Source organism: Molothrus aeneus, chromosome 4 (genome assembly GCF_037042795.1).
Source record: "Molothrus aeneus isolate 106 chromosome 4, BPBGC_Maene_1.0, whole genome shotgun sequence".
NCBI lineage: Eukaryota > Metazoa > Chordata > Aves > Passeriformes > Icteridae > Molothrus > Molothrus aeneus.
Genome location: NC_089649.1, coordinates 46,222,052 through 46,241,842, shown reverse-complemented (window position 1 = coordinate 46,241,842; position 19,791 = coordinate 46,222,052). Strand labels below are relative to the sequence as shown.

The 19,791-nt window shown below is 46.4% G+C and overlaps 1 protein-coding gene across 1 annotated transcript in view; it reads left to right on the top strand.

Annotated features, from left to right (window-relative positions):
- Window positions 1–1,970: 1,970 nt before the first annotated feature.
- Window positions 1,971–19,791, top strand: part of PDGFRA (platelet derived growth factor receptor alpha) — a 34,398-nt gene continuing 16,577 nt past the window's right edge. Inside the window, exons 1-12 of the mRNA XM_066548427.1 lie at window positions 1,971–2,161; window positions 9,477–9,537; window positions 10,849–11,163; window positions 13,916–14,179; window positions 14,852–14,982; window positions 16,289–16,460; window positions 16,563–16,752; window positions 17,255–17,370; window positions 17,845–17,971; window positions 18,462–18,655; window positions 19,113–19,207; window positions 19,317–19,449. Of these exons, the coding sequence (XP_066404524.1) occupies window positions 9,489–9,537; window positions 10,849–11,163; window positions 13,916–14,179; window positions 14,852–14,982; window positions 16,289–16,460; window positions 16,563–16,752; window positions 17,255–17,370; window positions 17,845–17,971; window positions 18,462–18,655; window positions 19,113–19,207; window positions 19,317–19,449 (1,786 nt within the window). The 5' untranslated portion in view covers window positions 1,971–2,161; window positions 9,477–9,488. The remainder of the gene's footprint in view (window positions 2,162–9,476; window positions 9,538–10,848; window positions 11,164–13,915; window positions 14,180–14,851; window positions 14,983–16,288; window positions 16,461–16,562; window positions 16,753–17,254; window positions 17,371–17,844; window positions 17,972–18,461; window positions 18,656–19,112; window positions 19,208–19,316; window positions 19,450–19,791) is intronic.

Sequence of the window (19,791 nt, the reverse complement as noted above, 5' to 3'; positions counted from 1 at the left end):
AAGGCATTATTCAAATGAGGCAGGTAATTGCAACCAGAAGGCACCTCCTCCCCTTTCCTTTTGCTCCTTTCTTTTCAAAAGAGTAATTCTCGCATTACATCCCATCCTGATGATATTTCGCCAGGAATCACCCCGCACGTCGAACCACACACGCTCACGCCAGTACATCGCGGCCAGAGCCCTGCAGGATCGCCCCGGCCCTTAGGCAGCTAATGCTCATCTTCGAGGGGTTTAAATTTGCGAGAGCCCGCAGCTCTGATCCAAGTCATGATAAAGCATTTCCCTCCGCAGATTAAGGGGTTCAGGATGCTGGGTGCGCTCGCCCTCTCAGATGGAGAGTTCCAGGGTGCGGTGTGGGGTTTTTTTCTCCTGTGTTGTTGGTTTGGTTTAGCTTTTTTTCTTTTTTTTTTTCTCCATGTTTTTTTGACTCGCTGGGAGCCTGTTGTTTATTCACAAGCATTACGGTATCCTGTTAGCATTCCGACCAGGGGCTGCTCATAGATCTGACTCCGATGATTTCCTGGAGGAACATGTGGAAGCAATAGCGGGGTTGTGCACTCACCCGAGCCGAGGACGCGCTAGTGGCGGGCGTGCAAAGGGCCGGGAGCGCCCTGAGAGCCCAGGCAGGGCTACCTCAGCCCTGAGCGCGCATCCCTGGGAGGTGGTTCTCCTTTCTGCCTCTGTTCTCTTCGGGGTATCTTCGTTTCAGAGGCTGAACTCTCCCTCTCTTAGGAAAGAGAAAAACCACTGGGTCCTGGCTCTTAACTTCGAGAACGAACTTTTGTTTAATACTAAATGGGAGAAAGAGGTGCGGGTGGTGCTGGGCTGGGGAAGGGAAGGAAAAAAAGGGAGAAGCCCCGGCCCAGGGGCAGCTGGGGGCCCGTGCCCTGCCCAGAAGGCAGGCGGCGGGCAGGGACCCGCTCGGCTCGGCTCGGCTCCGTTCCTGGGGCTGCAGTGCCCCCTCTCCCGCGGCCGCCGCATCGCCGCGCCCCGCCGGCCGCGCTCGCCGCGCTCCGCACGAAGCCTGCAGCCAAAGGGCGGCGAGGGCAGCTCCCCGGCAGCCCCTCGGCCACCCCTTATCGCCCGCGATAGCGACGGCCAACAAAGCAGAGATAGCCAGCGCTGGTTCCCCGGCGGGGATCAAAGCTCCGTCTGGAGCTGTTCAAACAGGACGGGCTCGGACGTGCGCTGCCCGCGCCTCCGCCGGCACCTCCGGCCCTGGCCGTGTCCCTGCCTTGGTTATTACTGGGCTCTGTTTGAGCAGGGCAAAGCGAAGGCAGAGACGAAGAGAAGAGTGTTCTCGGTCCCGTCGGAGCTGCGGGTTTTGGGGAGGCTGACTCCTGGCGAAGGTTACCTTTCGTTGTGTCTTTCATTCATAAATGCTAGTGATTCGTCTCTCCCCCCGTCTCTCTGTGCCTCCTGGTCCTGGCTGGCTCACGGCCGTCCGTCCAGCTTTCTAGCCCGAACCCCAGCGCAGCGGTGTACAAAGGACACGAGGAAGCCGCGAATTCGTTTCCAAATCAAACTCCCCATCCATAAACTCACGCTGTAAGCGTGGACATCGAGCCCGGCGCCCGAGCCACCGTCCTGGAGGGTCTAAGGAGGGAATAAGGAGGGAAGACTCATTCATGAAATTTGGGAGCACTCTGAGTTTTCATGAAAGTTTTTTGGGTCTTTTTTTTTCCTTTTTTTTTTTTTTTTTTTATTTTCTCCCCCTGCCGTGCAAAACTCCCCGCTTCCCCCTTTCCTCCCCCTCGCCCCTGCCATATGGCCAGCCTCCCCCTCCCCTGCGAGGCTCCTGAAATCTGGAGGCAGAGACTGGCCCCCCTGCCTGCGTAAGAGCCTCCCGCCGGCGCGCCCGCCTCCGGCCGCGGGGCTGGGGGCGCCGGGCGAGCCAGCAGCTCTTATTCTGAAGGGAGCGGAGGGGGGCTTCATTTCCTGACAGCTATTTACTTAAAGCAAATGATTAGTTTTGGAAGGATGGTCTATAACATTGAATCAATTACGAGACGCGGTTTGTGAGACCATTACAGTCGGATCGGGAGAGAGGGCGAGCGAGAGGGAAAGAGCGCGGCTGAGCAGGGAAAGTCACAAAAGACGTGGACATATTTTGGATGTTTTACAATCTGCAGGATTGGGGCTGCGGGTTGTAAAGGAGAAGGTAAGAGGTGCGGGGCATTTTCCCCACCTTTTTCTCTTTTTTTTTGCACCTTTTCTCCCGCGGTTTTTTCCTCGTTTATTTAATCAGGTTTTCTTTATTTATTTGTTGGGGGTTTTCTTTTTTTTTTTTCCTTGTTTTTTTTTTTTTTTTTTTCTTTCTTTCTTTTTTTTCTTTTCCCCGATGCTCTGAGCCGAGCGGAGGGGTTCCTGTCGCGGGGCGCAGGCGGCGGGCGCTGGTGACCCCGCGGAGGGGAGCGGGGGAGCAGCGCTGCGCTGCGCCGCGCCGGCCGTCGGGGTGCGGCGGCGAGCAGCGCGGGCAGCGCTAATGACAAACACATTGGGACGGCGGCGGCCACCGCGCCGCATTCCTGCCGCGGGGGCGGGAGCGACCCGCCGGGGCTCCGCGGGCAGCGGCAGTGCCCGCCCCAGGGGGGAAAGCGGGGACGCGCACCGACCGAGTAAGCGGCTCCGTCTCTTCTCGCATCCCTCGCTTCCTTCACCCCTCTGCTCTCCCGTCCCTTCCCCCACCCTTTGTTTTTCACCACCTTCCCTCCTTTAGATCCCCTTTCTCACCTCGCTCCCCCTGACCCGGTAGCCTAAAATGCCCCGAGATCCCGAGCGGAGGCACACACACAACCCCCGAAAGGCGACTCGACCTCCATCCTTGCGCGCCCCGTCTTTTTTTTTTTTTTTTTATTTAAGTGTCTCGGTGAAAGGGAAGATGCTGAATTTAGACAGGGCTGGTACCTGGAGCCTTTCCAGCCTGCAGCCCCTCTCTCGACGGGAATGCCAGTCCTGCCGTATGCCCTGCCGAACTGCTGGACCCCACTGCCTCCTACCCCGGGAAGGGCAAAGTCTTCGCGGCCACCTTTTGGATTTTGTCAAGCGCAGAGTTGCAAACTTGCCAGCCTCTGCCAGGCTGGAGTCCCCTGGAAAAGTCCTAGGAGCAAGTAGGAAATGGCTTTTTGGCTGTCCGCGGCATTGCTCAACATTTTTGGACGCGGATCCCATAGCTCAGGAACCGTTCCAGAGAACAGGACTTGGACAGCTTTTTCTGGAGCCAGCAGCGACAGATCTAGCAAGGCAGCAGCAGCAGTCCCAGGGCACAGCCGCCAGCCCCCAGGGCTCGTCCGCACCCCGTCGGGGAGGCGGCTGCGGACCAGAGGCGGGAGCGATGCCGTGGCCCCCACCAGTGCCGGGGGCACGTTCCCAGCGCCCCTCGACGGTGTTCTCGGCGCGTCTCTTGCCAGTGTTTGAGCTCCCTAGCGCTCCTGCGGGGCCCAAGTCTGCACGCCCGGAGAAGGCAGCGCATCGCCTCGGCCCTGATGGGAACCTACGAACCCATTCCCGGGGCTGCGGGCGCATGGCTCCCTCTTGGTCCAGCGGCTCCCGGGGGGCACAGCCTCTGTCCCCCGCCGTGACTCCTGCCCCCCTCCAGACCCCGCGCCCCGGGGCTTCGTGCTTCGCCTGACGGAGGGGGCCGGAGAAGAAGCGTCGGGTCGTAGCACCAGCTCCCTAGGGAAACACGTCTGTGCGCTGCTCCTGTCCGTCTCCCCTGTCCCGCTTTTTCTTTTCCCCGGCCACCCCGCATTAAGAAAAAAAAGTAGTCTCTCCAGCTTGGCAAAAGCTTTCCTATTGTTTCCCAGACAAACAGTGAAGTGGCTGGGAGCTGCCACCTCCGCTAGGTTTGCTCGATGTCCCGGGCAGCCTTTGATGTGCAGCGGCTCCGGCCGTCGGGCTGCGCCGGGGGTGGGCGGACCGAGGGGAGCCGCGGCAGCGCCGCTGTCCCGCTCCCCGGGGGCTGCGCCCAGGCTCCCCACGGGCCCGCAGGGTCTGTCGGGCGCCTGCAGCCTGATGGGGGCTGGAGGGTGTGAAGGGAACTTCCCCGCATCATCCACACAACAGTCCCGACCGGCTGCAGGCGGCCGCTGTCTCCCCGACGGGACGCACCGGGGGAAGCGGGATGGCTTGCTGCGCTCTCGGCGTCTCCCAGGGCCGATGTAGAGCCCAGCTGGAGTCCCAGCTCGGCTGACTAAGCTCTGTGTCCTTAGATGGGACAAGACACGGGATCAAAGCAAGGAGACAGGCATCAAAGATTTCTCTCTCATCGTCTTATCAAAATCTGAGCTGTGGCGATCCGACTTTTAACTCTGTGTGTAGAAACGCTAGGAAAAGATCTCCCAGCAAGGGACTCCGGTTTTAGCTTCTAGTTAACAATGAGTGTTTTAGAACGGCCCTCAGCAAAACAGTGGTTTAGCCAACCTCAAAGCTTGGGGAAAAAAAGTTTGCAGAAAAATGAGACCTCACAAAACACTGGGATTTAGGAGTCCACGAGCAAACCAGCTCTCTCAGCCTGCAGGCAGTCTGCTGCTGCTTTTAGATGAGATTCCTTGTTCTGGTAGTCCTCTTCAGGCACCGAGGGGCAGGAGGTGTGCCAGTCCAGCTGCCGTCGGGTACTGGGGCCATCTTTGCTGTTACTAGTTTGTTGATGTATGGGAAATCTTCATGTGGCTCTGAGGGTAATACATAGGTATTAGGTTTCAAGAAAGCAGGAAGTAATAAATATTTTAATAAAATACCACTCTACTACAGCATTGGGCTAGGATTGAAGTAAAGTATATATAGACAGAAAGCCTTGCATAGCCCAGACCTCACAGATTATTTCCAGCTATACCTATTGGTCTAAAAAGGAGGCTGAAATCTGTAACTTTACAAAATCCTTGCCTTGCTTGCTTCTTTATTTCATCATGACTACAATCGCACCTACTTTTGTACATGAACTCTAAAATTTTTAATAGAAGATGTTTCCTTTTTTACCTTTGAAGACTTAAAGACAAAGGAATGACTTCTGAGAGGTGATTTTTCCTGGTCGCAGTGAGAATTGCCTATAATTAAAAAAAAAAAAAAAAACCAAAACAAAAGCAAGAAAGCAAATGATCCTTTCTCTCCCTTATGCCTTGCTCTCCTGCTTGACTCATCTCTTTCAAGCCTATGAAGCTTTGTGTGGGTGCCCAAGGGAAAAGTTTGCAATAGCTAGGCTTCCTAGCTCTTGTGGTCAACTGAGATGGATATTTTTTCCACACAGTGCTTCTCAGCACTTGAGTTGGGATCTGAGGTGTTTTTTGATTTGATTCTGAGAACCTAAGGGAGATAGGAAGATATATTACTTGGAAGTGCCAGCTGGTTTGTTTTTTTCTTTATCCGCCTGTTTTCAGGGACAGTCTGGAAAACCCTCCTTGGATCAAGTGGGAAAATTTCGGCTTTGCAATTCCCCCACCACCCTTAACTCCTAGACTGAGGGACTCTGTCCTGGAGGGTTAGGCTGAAGAATTGGGACTGACTAGAAGGCTCCTTGGGAGGCAGCCTCACTGTGTCCTGCAGAGCACAAAGTACTCAGCAGGAGACCAGCACTGGGCTACCCTTGATGCATGGCTATTCCTTGGGTTTTTCTTGATGCATGGTTTTCCGATGTACAGGCTATGCTGGATTCAAGTATTTGTAAAGGGCCATGGAACAAGCCTCATTTTGGGAGAATATTTATGCCAGTCTTTTTCATTGAAGAGCTTTGAGCCTTTCCCCAGCAAAACCATCAGACCCACATGTTAGCGCTGCAGGGCAGCGCTGCTCTTGTGGAGAGTTGAGTTTGCAGTTTGGCAACTGAGGACCAAGAAATGTTTCAGAAGGTCCTGTCTGAACATTTACATTCAGCTGGTGACATATACCACAAGAAAGAAACGTCTTTTCTTGGGCTGGCCTTAGCTCTTCCTGGAAAAGATCAGCTTTCCCAGAAGGACAGACTGCCACTCTGACAAAATCACGACTGAAATTACCCAGCCCTCTCACAACAAGGATAATCATATCATTACGTGCCAAGATTTACAATCCAAATACTCTCCTATCACTTAAGTAAATACAGAGAAAATGGGACCAGGGTTGCTGTGTTGTTGGGGTTTGGATTTTTTTGTTGGTTTTTTCTTTGGTTTTTTTGGGGGTTTAGGTTGCGTTTTTTGTTTTTGGATGTTGTTGCTGGATTTTTTGTTTTGTTGGTTTTGTTTCGTTTCGTTTCGTTTCTTTAATCACATGAAATTCAAAATGTAGGAATTTTGAATTTTAAGTTGATCCGGGAGAGCCAATTTAGGCGGCTCCGTTGGAGACCAGCGCTGCCTTTTGCAGGACGAGATGTGTCTGGTTAGTGCGGATCAACATTGCCATCCTGCGGCCGCCACCGCGAACTTCAGTGGCTGGGCGGGAATCAGCCCAGCAGTCCCCGGCGCTCGGGAGATGGGCTGTTCTCTGCCTTGAAAGAGGTCTTCGGTTGATTCACAGCAGTATGAAAATAGCATTTTGGCTATTTGGCTCTTCTCGGTCCCTCTCCGCTCTTTCTCTTTAGGTCACGCAGAGCACTCACCTAGGAATATCGTAATTTTCTAAGCATGCAATTTCCATTGAGTTTCTGAACCCTGATTTTACCTTGTCTTTTGTGGCACAGTCAATGAAACCTTTCTTTATAGGAAGCCAGTGCTTGGCAGTTAGTGTTTGGAAAATTGACTCCTGACTGATAACAGCTCTTTAGAATTAGCTTTCTAACTTTTTTTTTCCTTTTTTTTTTTTTTTTCCCCCAGAACCTTTCAAAATCTGTGTAAATTCAATGACTGTCCAACCCGGGGCAAACACCTGCAAAGAGTTTGGCAAATCTGCCAGTGCATTACCTTGCTTTTACTATACACACCCACATTTCTGTTTTAGCTAGCAATGTCCTAAGTATGCAAGAAAACAAGGTTTGCTCAAACTCACATTGTATATGTTGTGCTAATACTGGGTTTCAGCTTGCATAAACCTACTGGCTTCAGCAAGGCTACACCAAGTTATGGATTGATAGGCCAGTGTTAGGAACTGAACCTGAGGTATTTATCCAGGGCTGAGATTTGGATAGCTGGGGACAAAGACAACTGGTCTGCCATTAGGAAGTTAAAGGAGCTAAAAATGTAAATATAGAAACCCAGGATAGGTGTACCTGCTTGGTGTTGGGGGAATGAGTAAAATCTCGTGCCCGTAAGTGTGAAATAGTGCCTGTGTTAAACCTCGAGCCCGGCATGGATGTGTGAGGGTATGCTGGTGATGGTCCCGGCATTCTGAAGTCAAATGCGTGATGTAACTGAATTCAAACAGGTTTTGAACACGAGTGATGTGAATCCTTAGTACATTATCCTGTCTTTCACAGCGAAGAAGTGTTGCTCTGGTCTTGATGAGATTAACGGGTCACTGGGGAAAGATCAAAGCTCTGGGTTGAGAAAGAAGAGCCAGATGGAGAAAGCAAATTTAGTTAAGTCCTTGTGTTTTTAAACTGCAATGCTACAATGAGACACTCATTGATCTCAGTGTCAGCCCAGCCAAGACAGCAAGTTCAAAGCAGCACTTTGGAAATGCCATCACCTGTATTTCCATCGTTGGGCTTCAGTCCTCACCTACACACACAGCTCTGCAACAAGTCCACTTCAGCACAGCTTCTGGTGTGCAAGAGATAAACTAGCTTTGTTTTTTCTCCTCCTTTGCTGCATCACTTGCACTGAATAGTCTGGCAAAACAACACAGGACAGGGAGAGAGTTGCCTTTTCAGTCAGAAAAGGGAGGGAACTTGGCAGAAGTGGGGTAACATTGTCATGTGGATCTTGGGGGATCAGGAGTCAGATCAATAAAGCAGACCATGGTAAGTCTTTACAGAGTTACAGAGGGTTACTTTATTAGAAAAAAATGCAGGGTATAAATGTGATAAAAATGAGTAAAGAGGCTGAAAGTGGGGGAACTATTTGATATGCAAGAGTCTGTTATTGATGGGAGAGAGATACATAAACATGTGGCTATTATTGCTAATTGAAGAAGCAGGCAAGATGCCTTGTCTCTGCTGGAACATTGTTAGCTGGATTTCTGATGGTGTCTGTACAAGTTTTTGAGGCAGGTAGTCTTCTAATCCTTCTTCTGAGACCTTTATGTTTGACTATAAAGTTCTTTTGCTCTGCAAAGAGGCGCTGTCTGCTCCACCCATTGCAGGAGAAAAGCAGGACTAGATCAGAAACACTTCTTGGCATGTTGTAAGCATTTAGTTCCCATATGGCACTGCCACAGTTGTAATAACTAGATGCACCTATGTGCTTTCATATCTCAGCATCAGGAACTGAATACCAGAGGATGAATAGAAACTCTCCAGAACCTTTGAAAAAAAGTCCCTGTCTTGGCACATCATCCTTTATTTTACTCCTTGGTCAGTGTTTCAAATTAGGGGCTCTTCTGTGCAGTGTTTATTTAATCTATATTGGATTTGGGCCAAATCCAATTGCTGTTAAAAGTCACCAACAAAGCATCTGTTGGTTTCAATGGGAGCAGGGATTGAGGGTCTTCTCCTTTAGAAATTACCTAGCATGCTGCTAGAGGGTTTTATGTAGAAATGTCATTACAAGGCACAAAAATTACATAGATGCTGATTGCTATTGTTGCCTCTATAAGATAAATGCTTTAGGATTATATGTTTGAAAGCTGAAATAATTGCATGTGATCTATGACTCTCTGCACTGTTAGGGAGAATAATGTTCTATGAATGGCACTGCTGGCGTACAGTCTGTAATGGATTTATTTCATTAGAAAATTTCAGCATGTGTTTTAAATAGCGTGTCTCTCGATCAAGGGAATTCCTGCTAAATAAGCAATAAGCACTATTGTATTACATTGTATTCTGTAAGCTATATATACACATATGTACAATGGCAAAACAAAAATATCACTCAGGGTTGTACTATTTGTAATAAGAGTGGCTTTAAAAACGTACTTTTTTTCCCATAAAAGCTGCTTGCAGCTGAAAGGTCAGAACTTACTGCATGAAGATGTTACAACTTTGATGCTTGTGAGGCTGCTGCCTCTGTGCAGGGGCATTTCTGTGGGCTCAGTCCCAGAGGCTACAGTGGGAGCAGAGCTGCCTGCAGGCTGTTGGAGAGGGGATGCACCAGGCCTTGGCACCTTACACCAGGACTTGGTTCCTTACACCAGGACTTGGTTCCTTACACTGCCAGAGGACAGAAGGGGTCGTGGTGTCTCATCTGGCTGTGATCAGTCTGTGGCCACACGCACCTTGTGGCAGTACGTAGCATGAGTCTCACTGGGCTGTGGCTGTGAACTGGGGTCCCTGGGCCCCTCCTCTTCGTGGCACTGTGTGGAATGATGGGAAGCTGCACTTGGGCGCTGCAGAAGACTTGGGTCCTGCTAAAGCCTTATACACTTGTCAGTCCATTAATTGTCTCACTCTTGCCTTCTCCTTTCTGTTTCAGCTGTTGGCAGCTATGGGTACTTACCCACAGGCGTTCCTGATCCTGGGATGTTTTCTCACAGGTAATGTTCCTCAATCCTCTAAGCTTCTCTATCCCAATTCTTCATAAACCCATGTTTACACTCGCTTTCATTCTGCCCACAATAACGAATGCCACATGCTTGCCAGCTGGTTTTTCTGCTTTTTCCCCCCGGTAGGCTATGACAAGACCTTCTGAGAAGGCAGTACTTTCAGCGGCCCCTGTCGGCCGCTCTGCCTCTCCTGAGCTGCCGCAGCCTCCCACCGAGCGGTGCGGGTGTGCGAGCACACTGCGCTGCCCACCTGCAGCTGTCCCCGCCCGCCCCCGGGATCCCGGCCGGGCCGCCTGGGTGGGCTCCCTGCATCCTCCCCCCCCAGCATCTCGGCTTTGCTGCACCAGCGGGGATGGCAGGGCAGGGCTGGCTGTGCCACAGGGTGCCAAATATAGAAAGGGCCCCTAGAGCAAGGTAACTCTGGGCAGGAGTGGAAAATGATTTCAAAGACAGTCTGGATTCCTGGTGCCGGTTTATTGCAGAGAGTGCCAACTTCACTCAGTGGGCCTAGGTGCTTGTTTATTGTACAGGTCATTTGGTAGACTGAAACCACAAACATATTTCCTTGGTGAGTTCCTCATTTTGTAGGGTTTGGATCCTCTAATTTTCCTTCTGAGAGTTGGACCTGCACCAACCCACCTGCAAATTAGCTAGACTTGCAAATCTGAGCCTGTAACTGGAGATTGCATCTGGAAACCAGTTCCATCTACAACATCTAGTTCAGTGAATTGCAGTTTTATTTGGCTACAAGCCTTCTGTACATTTTGGCTAGAGGTAGACCTGATGTACAAGCTCCTGCTCCGGCCCTTTGTAGAAACCGAAGTCAGATGTAAAATGCAGGTTTTAGTCTTGGGAAGTGGTTTCCAAATTTCAGCTATGAGCTTGCTTGAAAGCTGACAGGACTGCTGGTTTCGTGACCACGGCTGTAAGAAGGTGTGAAATGCCTGTGACTCAGCAGCCAGGGTGTGGAATTCGCTGGTCTGCAGCAGAGCTGTGTACAGCTTAGGGCTGGCAAGCTGTGGCGTGGATTGGGAGCTATCTCTAACTTCACCTCTGTCTGTCTTTCACCTCTTGATTTGACAAACAGAAGTCAGCAAGCAAACACTTAACATTTCAAAGGAAAGCCATTTGCTATTCCTCGGGCAAAGCTTTGGCTTTTAACAAGGGCAAATTTCCTGGGACATCAGCAGGTCTGAAGCAGTCAGAAAAGAAAGCTGCTCTGACCCTCTCTGCTTCCTTTCACCTCCCTGTGCTGAGGCTGTTTTGTGTATTGACGTGCTGTTTATTTGTGTCTTTTTGCAGGACCATTCCTAACATTTTGCCAGCTTCCTCTGCCAACTATTGTTCCCAATAGGAATGAAATGGTGGTACAGCTGTATTCCAATTTCACACTCAAGTGCTCTGGAGACAGCGAAGTGAGCTGGCAGTACCCAGTGACCGAGGGAAACCACAGGATAGACATCAGACACGAAGAGAACAACAGCGGCCTCTTCGTGACAGTGCTGGAAGTAGGGAATGCCTCGGCCGCCCACACGGGCCTGTATGTCTGCTACTATAACCACACACAGGTGGAGGATGGCGAGGTGGAAGGCAAGGACATCTACATCTATGTGCCTGGTAAGCGGGGGATGCCACAGCTCTGCCTGGGGCTTGGGGTGGGAGAGGTGAACCAGGGATGTTCAGAAGAGGTGTGTTGCTGGTGGCAATTTACTGTCCGAGGAAGAGAAATAACCCCAGGGTTAAATCATGTATAAATCAAGGCCAGCCCCTGTAAATCTATGGATATGTTCTTCTTTCTTTCTATTGGTCTTCACTTTTTGATAAGAGTTTGAGTTCTCGAGAAGAGTGATGAACTTTAGAGCTGAGGTCTTCTGACCACCAGGGGGCTGGAAAGCAGACCTTGGTGGCCAGCTCAGCTCATCTGTGGGAGTATGTCCAGCCTTCAGGCTTGCCTGGCTCCCATATGGGGATTAACAGAAATTCCAGGCTTTTCAGGGGGCACTTGGGTGGCTATCTTGGGATATCTTGTGTACTGACAAAACCAATGTATGTACTGACCAAACCAAAGTATGATACTAAAGCTGCTGCCAGATGAGGAAGGCCATATCCTGTTCTTGACCTGAATTAGGCTTTAACTGAGAACTGGAAAAAGCTCATGTGTGGACAGGGCCTGGGAAGTGTAAAGCATTGGAGACGTCCTAGAGGTGACTGTCAGAGGAAGGGGAAAGAAGTGTTCTTGCTGGCCAGTCTGACACAAGATTAAACACATGGTGCTACTGTGCAGTGCCCTGTAATTTTCAAAGCAAACACAGCCTTCCCAGGCCCTGCGTTGCATTTCTCTTTAGTGGTGAAAAAACTGTTGGACTCAGAAGAAATGGCATCCCTTCTTTTTGGAAGTGCCTATTTCCAGCTTTACCCTCCCACCCCCTTGTTCTGACTGGAAATCAGCTTAAGGGCTTTCCACAATCTCTCTGGGATGAGAATCTTTATTGTCATAGCTGAGATAGGCACCAAAGGCTGAGCCACGACTGACTGCTCCTGTAAAGCCCTGTCTGGATGTTTCCTCAGCACTGGCAGGGCTTCAGGGGGTGAGGGTCACAACTGCAGGGCCAGAAGAGTCAAGCCACTGGATTTGCAGCAAATATATTGAACAGGGAACAAAAGAGTGGAGAAGAGATTGCAGATCATCCTGTGAAACTGCAGTGTGTTCTGAAGGAGTGATGTCTGCAATGGCAAGGAAGATTCTGGAAGAGCAAAAAGCCAGGAGGCAATAAAAGGAATTGTTTTAAGGGCTATTTTGCAGTGGCATTAAGTTTCTGCTGTTGACAGTGTGTGATTCAAGGACAGTGATCCTTCCAAGGCTTTCTCTCCATTTGCCACAACAAATGTAAAGTGTTTGCCTTCATTCTTGAAGCAAGATATTTCAGCAGAGCAGGATACTGCCAGCTTTGGCACATATATCTCAATAACCAAGCATCTCTAACCAAATTGCCAGAAGATGTTGTTTATGTTAAGCAGTCATGCAACTCACCCAGTGGAGGAATATAAAGGCAAGAGCTAGAAGATTTCTTCAAGAGGACTTTTTGGTTTGGTTTTCGAAAGCCTTGAGACATCAGCCTACCAGATTTGCAGGGCAGAGACACCCTGTAATTTTTTCCACTTGCTAACCATCAAGATGTCATAAAGGCAGAAACATATCCTTTTCTCCAAATTACAGAGAATGTCTCTGTTTCCACTATAAACTTTGTCTTTACAATTGCTTTTCCTGCAATGAATTAGGAGGGCAATGGGTGGCAGCAACCCACTTTAGCCAGGGAGGATTATGTTGGGACTTCACACAATATCCTATTTTCACTAACAGCACATAGAAACCAAACTAGGTGAATCTTGTTTCTGTTTTAAATTACAGTGGGAAAATGAATACATGGAGTTGGCAGCATTTTTGGGATGGAGCGCTGTGTTTGGAATATTGCTACAAAGAGCCTGCCAGTGCAGCAGAAAGTCTATTGTTGGAGGGATTTGGATTGCTATTTATTAAATTTTATTATAAAGCTTTGCACAGAAGCTTCAGGCTAGCAGGGATTATTTGTTTATTCTGAATGGCCAAATGGAGACCATTTGAGGCCTATGCTTTTTATGCATAATGTTATGCAATTATGTTTTAAACTCAGACTTTGGATTGGCTGGGTAGCAAAGTTGGCATGTGTTTTGTTGACTTTAAAAGAAATAAAACTACCAGGTTCTTGTTTGCTTTTTTTCCTACTTGAATACTGTATTTTGAAAACCACATGCTGTGACCATAATTAACTATGTCTCATAACTGTAATGTTGGACATGTTAGAAATACATGAAGATAAGTACCTTGAACTATTTTTGATGAAATGTGGCTTTAGTGGTGTTCAACATAAACAACATGAGACTGACTTCAACTTGTTTTTTTTTTACTTGGAAAGTGTTTGGAATTTTTATTTTATTTTTATTTTACCCTCTGCTTATATATTGGTTAGCAGACAGCTACTAATAAAAAAAGGTGAAAAAAATCTAACTTAAAATCATATGAGTTGTGGATAATAACACTTAACATTTTGGGGAGGGGACCTTTTGTCTTTTTCATTTTGCATCCTGAATTGTCACAAAGGAACCTAAGCCCTTTCCTGTTTTGTCCTTAGGAGAAATGTTTCATTACACATCACATCAAGTAGCTAAAATGAGATACCACATGAAATTAGCAAACCTTACCTGCAATATCTGAAAAAGAGGGAGAATGAGCTGTGCAAGTTTCACTTATAAGTGGTCACTGATGTGCAATTCTTGTACATGCCCTTGCTGCAAACCAGACAGTGTAAGATTGCCTCTTGTTTTTTTACAGACCCAGACATGCCTTTTGTTCCTTCTATACCAGAAGACCAGTTCATCCTGGTAGAAGAAGGTGATCCTGCAGTTATCCCTTGTCGGACAAGTGACCCAGAGGCTCAAGTGACTTTAGTTAACAGTTTAGACAAGTCTGTGCATGCTTTATATGACACCAAACAAGGCTTCATAGGGAATTTTCTTGCGGGCTCATACACGTGCAAAACAATGGTTAAAGGCGTGGAGTTCAAGTCTGATGAGTTCCTCATCTATATTATAAGAGGTATTTATTTCTATTCATTTTTTAAAAAATAAAAAGTGCTTGTGTTCTTTCATCACACTGTAAGAGCACCAGCATCATGGGATTATATAGGATATTTCTCCAATGATGAGCTCCTTGCTCCTCTGGCAGTACTGCCAGTTACTTAGTTGCAAGTTTACTTACAATTTTGATGAGAATAAGGTGTCCTTAACTTTATCAAAAAATGTTTTGTGGTCCATATATTTTGAATGTATTTGCTGAAACACAACTTAAAAGGCTGGCGTTTCCCAGTGGCTTTGAACTGTAGAACTCTGGGTAGCCTAAAAAACATATTGATCTAATTATTTTGAAAATATTTTTCCTGGCCATCAAGGAATTCTCAAAGACAGACTGATTAGCAAAATGGGAAATTGCTTTTATACCAAATGCCGTTTTACAGGGGGATTTGAGATAGGAACCTCTAATTGAAATTTTATTTGTGGAACATTTCTTTGGGGGATTGAACTGCCTGTGCAGTTCATGCTTTAAATACAAATGTTTTATATCAGTATAGATCAGCAGTACTTTTAATGAATTTTCAAGGTGATTCCTCAGTAGAGGAATTTAAATGGAAATCTTCCTCTCAAACTGCACCATGTGAAAATTATAATATTTTAAAAATTAAATGAGATCTCTCTCTCTCTCTTCTCTTAGCTACTTCACAGCTGCCTGTTGAAATTGAAGCTCTTAAAACTGTCTACAAAACAGGCGAGACCATCGTAGTAACTTGTGTGGTCTTTGACAATGAGGTGGTTAATTTACAGTGGAATTACCCTGGGAAAGTGGTAAATATCTCCTTTTCTTTTCTTTCCTTTTTTTTTTTTCCCCGCAATATTTGTAGTTATTTATTAGGCAAGCAAGTGAGGTAGTAAAATATTCTTCTCTTATCTGAATGAGGGCTGCTGAGGAGAGAAAACCAAGTACTTCTTTTAATTTTAGGTCACCATAAAAGAAAGTCAGACCCAAAAGGTAAATTTGCTGTTAGTAACTAAGCAAAGCATGAGAAGAAGGTGAGGTATGGCTGAGGAAATAATGCTGTCTCTCAGGTTTTGTGCTGCTGCTGCAAAAAGAAATGTTGTGAAAATTGAAAGATCTAGGTATGTTGGGCATCTGAGTAGAGCTCTGCTGCAGAAGGTCTGAACCTCTAAAACAGCTCTCTTAAATCCTGGTTCTTGGGGATAATAAAGAACAATGAAGAATCAAGTCTATAATCTTAAGTGTTCCTCATTGTGCAGATGTAAACTGAAATGATTCTTACAGTCACTGAATTTACTAATGAGAAACATCTAGTGAGAAAATCTTGTAGAACCCTGAATTTTTTTAAACTAGTTTAACATCCTTTTGCAGTGAAAATTTTTATTCAGTGGAACTTGGCTAGGGCCAGTCCCAGGCAATTTCAGAGTATCCAATGTAAAAAGTCTTGTTGCTGAAGGAATGATGTAATTGAAGTGTACCTAGTTGTTACTCAAAATCCCACTTTTTATTTAAGTAAGTTAAGAACCCAAGAGGAAAAATTATATGAGCAAGTTTTTTCTTGTTTTCCATCTTACACATGAGTATAGTCTCTGCTATATGCCACCTTTGAAAACTAGCCCCAGCATATTTTTGTACCAGCCCCTCATGATAACATGGTGTGTCATTTTCACCATCCCTTTACTCCCAGGAGTTTTCTCCTTGTCAATAAATTATTCTTGTTTTGAGAGTAGGCAGTACATAGCATCTATTAACTGGTTACTTTCTGTCTGGTGAAGGAGATAAAAATTAATTCATGGACATTGAGCAAAGGGGACTCAAGTGGCTTTTACATCTGAGGAAAAGGTAGTGCATAAAGAGTAAATTTCTCTGTCAAGTTGCTTACCTAAATTTTCAAAGGTATTTTGTTTTTTGTGTTTTTTCAAAACACAAAAGGGTGTATTTTTATAGGCACAGCTTTTCTGTTGTGGCTGAAAAAGGCATCCTTATCTGAATAAACAAGTTTCTGCCATACAGGATTTAGATGTTTGCTCTCACTTCAGGGGAATCAAAGATCCTCGGTAATGTGCTTTCAACTCAGTTACTTAAGCAAGGTTTTTTTCCTTCTCCAAACTACAGAAAGAAAAAGGTCAGATAAAACTTGATGATATCAAAGTGCCATCACAGAAGCTGGTTTACACCTTGACCATTCCTGAGGCATCGGTGAAAGACACAGGGGATTATGAATGTACTGCTCGGCATGCAACCAAGGAGGTTAAGGAAAATAAGAAAGTAGCCATTACAGTTCATGGTATGGTCTGATTTCAGTGTCTAAAATTATCAACACATTGGAAAACATCATTCTGGAAAAATCTTGCATAGTGCTGTTTACACAAGGCTTTTTCATTTGCAGACAAAGGCTTTGTTCACCTGGAGCCTCAGTTCAGCCCTCTGGAAGCTGTCAATCTGCATGAAGTCAAAAACTTTGTTGTTGATGTGCAGGCTTACCCAGCACCAAAAATGTACTGGTTGAAGGATAATGTGACTCTGATTGAAAATCTTACAGAGATTGTTACTACTTCAGGAAGAGTCCAGGAAACAAGGTAAAAAACCTTCTGACCCTTACTTTGCCATGCTGACTTGAGTTCCTCCCCCAGGAAACTGGGCACTACTCCTGCTCACTCTTTACACCTCAGTTTGTTGCTTCTTCCTCAGTGGCATTTAAAAATAGTTTATTTGTTTTCTGTTCTAAAGGGCAATGCCTAATTTGCTTCTTTTTACTATCTTCATAAAATCAACTTCTTCGAGGTTCTTGAGCAAGAAACTTCTTCACTCCCTTTAACATGTCCCACACCAATAATTTCTGGCTATTTCCAGTAAAATCAGGGCTTTGTCAGGTCCCTGCAGAAAGTAACTAAGGCCACTTCTTTCTCAGTTGTATGTTGATAGTTATTTACCACTTGAGTAATGACTTAGTTAAAGGCATGCTAGAAATGCTAAATGTCACTATGTTATAATTGCAATATACCCAGATTATGTGTTGCCCCAAAATGATTTTTTTTTATGCCTGCTTTAAAAATACAAACAAAACTTGCATTTCTGCAGGTTTCAGAGTATTTTAAAATTGATACGGGCCAAGGAGGAAGACAGTGGATACTATACTTTGGTTGCTGAAAATGAAGATGAGATTAGAAGATACACCTTCTCATTGCTAATACAAGGTAAGCAGCCTCAAAGCCTTGCCCACCAGAACTCCTGGCACACAGCAAAGACTTGATCCACTGACACACTGCATTGCCTGGAGCATGGATACATGAAAGGCATGAACCAGGCTGAGCAGAGGAGTGTGTGTTGGTCTCTGGAGCTTCTCTAGCCTGATCCTGGCTTTCACTTCTGCACTGGCCTTGAGCCAGAAAGAAACTTTATCCACCCAGCTAAGTGATTCCAGCTGACAGTAGGATGATAGCTCATTTAACATGACATGAAGACGTGGCACAACTGCAGCACTTCCTTCTCATTGCTCTAGCCTAGAATCCCCTCCGTGCTACAGGAGATAAGCACCTCCTGCTTGAGTCTGTGTCTGTAGCTATTGCTAAGGTGTTGGCCAAACGACACCTCTCCTGCTTTGAAATTTGAAGCTGGTTTTTTTTGTAATCACTGACAAATATTTTAACAAACTCCTGACTCGTTCCCAGTTCCAGCTCTGATCTCAGCCCTCGTGGATGATCACCATGGCTCTGCAGGTGGGCAGACTGTGAGATGCTTGGCAGAGGGGACCCCACTTCCCGATGTGGAATGGCTGGTTTGCAAGGACATTAAAAAGTAAGAGGAGTGGGTGTTTTCTTACCTGAAATATGACCTATATCCTCAGTTATCTGAACATAATTAGTTACTGTACCATGTTTTGCTCATCAAGAGCCAGTAAGTTTCAGATAATTCTTAGTTATTTTTAGAGGCATGTTGTTTGTATTTCAAGAGAGGTTGTCAGTGCCCTTCTTTTTACATCGTACAGGACACAAAACAATGCATCAATTCAGCTTTCTCTCATAAAAGCTTTCTGTTCAGTAAGGATTTCACAGTCCAGATTTGAGTAAGGATTTTGAGAAGTAGCTGTCCCTCCATTCAGGGAGTATTTTTATTTTGAAGGAAGAAAGGTACAGGTTTTTCAGAGATGCAATCTAAAGACCCTTCTGGCCCTTAAATATGTTGTTGCCAGAAGAAATTTGCAGGGAAAGGTAATTCTTGTTCTGTTCACTCTTATTTATCCATATGTACACCCAGTGCTCATTTCCTCCATTATTCTTCCCTGCAGGTGCAACAATGACACCTCATGGACCCTTTTGACTAACAATATCTCTGATATACACATGGAAGCCCACCTGGATGAGAAAAATATGGTGGAAAGCCAGGTGACCTTCCAGAAGGTAGAGGAAACCCTGGCTGTGCGATGTGTGGCAAGGAATGACCTCGGTGCCGTTACTCGAGAACTGAAGCTTGTGGCTCCCAGTGAGTTTGCTTTGTCCTTCTGTGCAATTACAACAGCCAGTCTGGCCCTGCTCTAACTCCCCCCAGTTCAGTCCTAATGGATAAAAATATGAATTGTTGTAGATAATAAATTAAACAGGATTTTTTTTTTTTCACCCCAGTATTTCTGAAGATGATGCCTTTTACAGGTCTTTATGGTGCATCTGCTTTTTGCTTATTATGTGGTTCCATAATTCATTTTATCATTTTATTAGTACTGGCTTTGGGACATTCTTCTAGACAATCTGCATTTCGTTTTGGAACATGATGGCAGAGCAGCTCTGGGCTTGGAAAGACTTTATAGTCACCAGCCTCAGGAACTGCTCCTGCCACTTCTGCAGCACACAGGAACTGCAATGAGAGGGGAGGTGGATGTCTTATGTGTGTGATGTTCCTCATGGCTCAGGAAGAAAATATGGTCTATCTTTTTACTCCACAGCCTTGAGATCAGAGCTAACTGTGGCTGCTGCTGTCTTAGTGCTGTTAGTGATTGTGATAATTTCACTGATTGTCCTGGTCATCATATGGAAACAGGTATGTAGAGAAGTATTTCAATTTGGGTGCTGAGCCCTGCTGGGTTTTGATCTGCTCTAAAGTCAGGTCCAGGACTAATGCTTGGTTTTGCATTCAATGTGCTCTGCAGAAGCCCAGGTACGAGATTAGATGGAGAGTCATTGAGTCTATCAGCCCTGATGGCCACGAGTACATTTATGTGGACCCAATGCAACTGCCTTATGACTCCAGATGGGAGTTTCCTCGAGATGGGTTAGTGCTTGGTAAGTTTTCTGTGAGGGACTGGCCCCACCCTTCTTTGGGGAGAAAGACATTCAGTGACCATTCTGAGGTGTCTGCAGGATTTGCAATGGAAGTTATGGCCACAAAGTCCAGAGTCTCTGTCTGTCTGTTTCTCATCAGTTCTCCTACCTGATCCTCTTCTACAGTGGCATCAGCCCTGAGGTCCCTGTGTTAGTGTCTCCTGTGCCTGCACTCCTTTTCTCCTCCTGTGTGCAGTGTCCACCCTTACGTGGCTTAGGGGAGTCTCTCAGTGTTAAACACCCTTTTCAACCCTCATTTCTGCTAAGGCATCCACAAGAAGGACATAATTATTTTTTGTTTGC